Raw genomic sequence first — 834 nt, 5'->3', positions numbered from 1 at the left:
GCTCGTGCGGCTGGGATGATTCTAGCCCAAGAGGCAAGGTGAGCACAGGCTCGAGATTGTTGGGGTGGAGGACGAGTTCCTGCACAGTGGGTGGCGCAGACTTAGGTACACAATGTACAGCGTGTCCGGAGCTCGTGAGTAGATGCCGGAAATTCTCGGGGTTGTACTTTGGCCCCCTAGCTGTAAGCGGAAGCGGGGGCAGAGCGGCCGTAGCTAGGACATGTGGCAGGACACTCTCAGGGTTGTGTAGAGCGCGGGCACGGACATCGGGAGGTGCTTTGACAAATCTGAGAGCACCACTCAGCCAGAGGTCTTTGAGTAGACGGAGGGGCTTCACGCCGCCCTTGATGTTGCTGAGATTGGTGAATGGAATATGCCATGGCCAGCCATCCAGTGCCCAGCCCAGGCACCAGATGATCACTCGGGCATACTCCTCAGCGCTATAGCACATGCACATGTCGGGGATGCCCGTGATGGCAGCTGAAGAGAGATAAGATGTGTGATAAGGTCTTGATGTGATTGACAGGATGCTCACCAAGCTTTGCGTCAAGGGCATTGCGCAACTCGGCTCGGATAATGTCCCTCGGGGGCCTGGGAGTCTTGCGCTGCAGCTCAGAGTAGTGTGGGACAAATGGAATGAAGGTGAGTGGCTTGGATGCAGCCGGCATGACTGGAGATGTAGGTTTCTGATGTCCGGAGCCCATATATAAACAGGATATGAGTTTTTCGAGAATGCGCACACCCGAGGCTAGCATGCACCTGTACCACTACATAGCAGTGTCCGAGGGGAGCTACTCGGTGCGCTGACATCGACCCTGAGCAAGACAACATTAC

The 834-nt window shown here is 55.9% G+C and overlaps 1 protein-coding gene across 1 annotated transcript; it reads right to left on the bottom strand.

Moving 5' to 3' along the window:
- Positions 1–277: 277 nt before the first annotated feature.
- On the bottom strand, positions 278–556 carry DICSQDRAFT_74567 (uncharacterized protein; the record flags this gene model as incomplete). The annotated part of the gene is made up of 1 exon (XM_007371878.1): positions 278–556. A coding segment is annotated over one exon (279 nt), but the record flags the coding sequence as incomplete, so codon positions are not given.
- Positions 557–834: the final 278 nt, after the last annotated feature.

This window comes from Dichomitus squalens, assembly GCF_000275845.1.
Source record: "Dichomitus squalens LYAD-421 SS1 unplaced genomic scaffold DICSQscaffold_407, whole genome shotgun sequence".
In the NCBI taxonomy this organism is placed as follows: domain Eukaryota; kingdom Fungi; phylum Basidiomycota; class Agaricomycetes; order Polyporales; family Polyporaceae; genus Dichomitus; species Dichomitus squalens.
The sequence above is the reverse complement of the archived record's forward strand: the minus strand, read 5'-3'. Positions and strand labels throughout refer to the sequence as shown.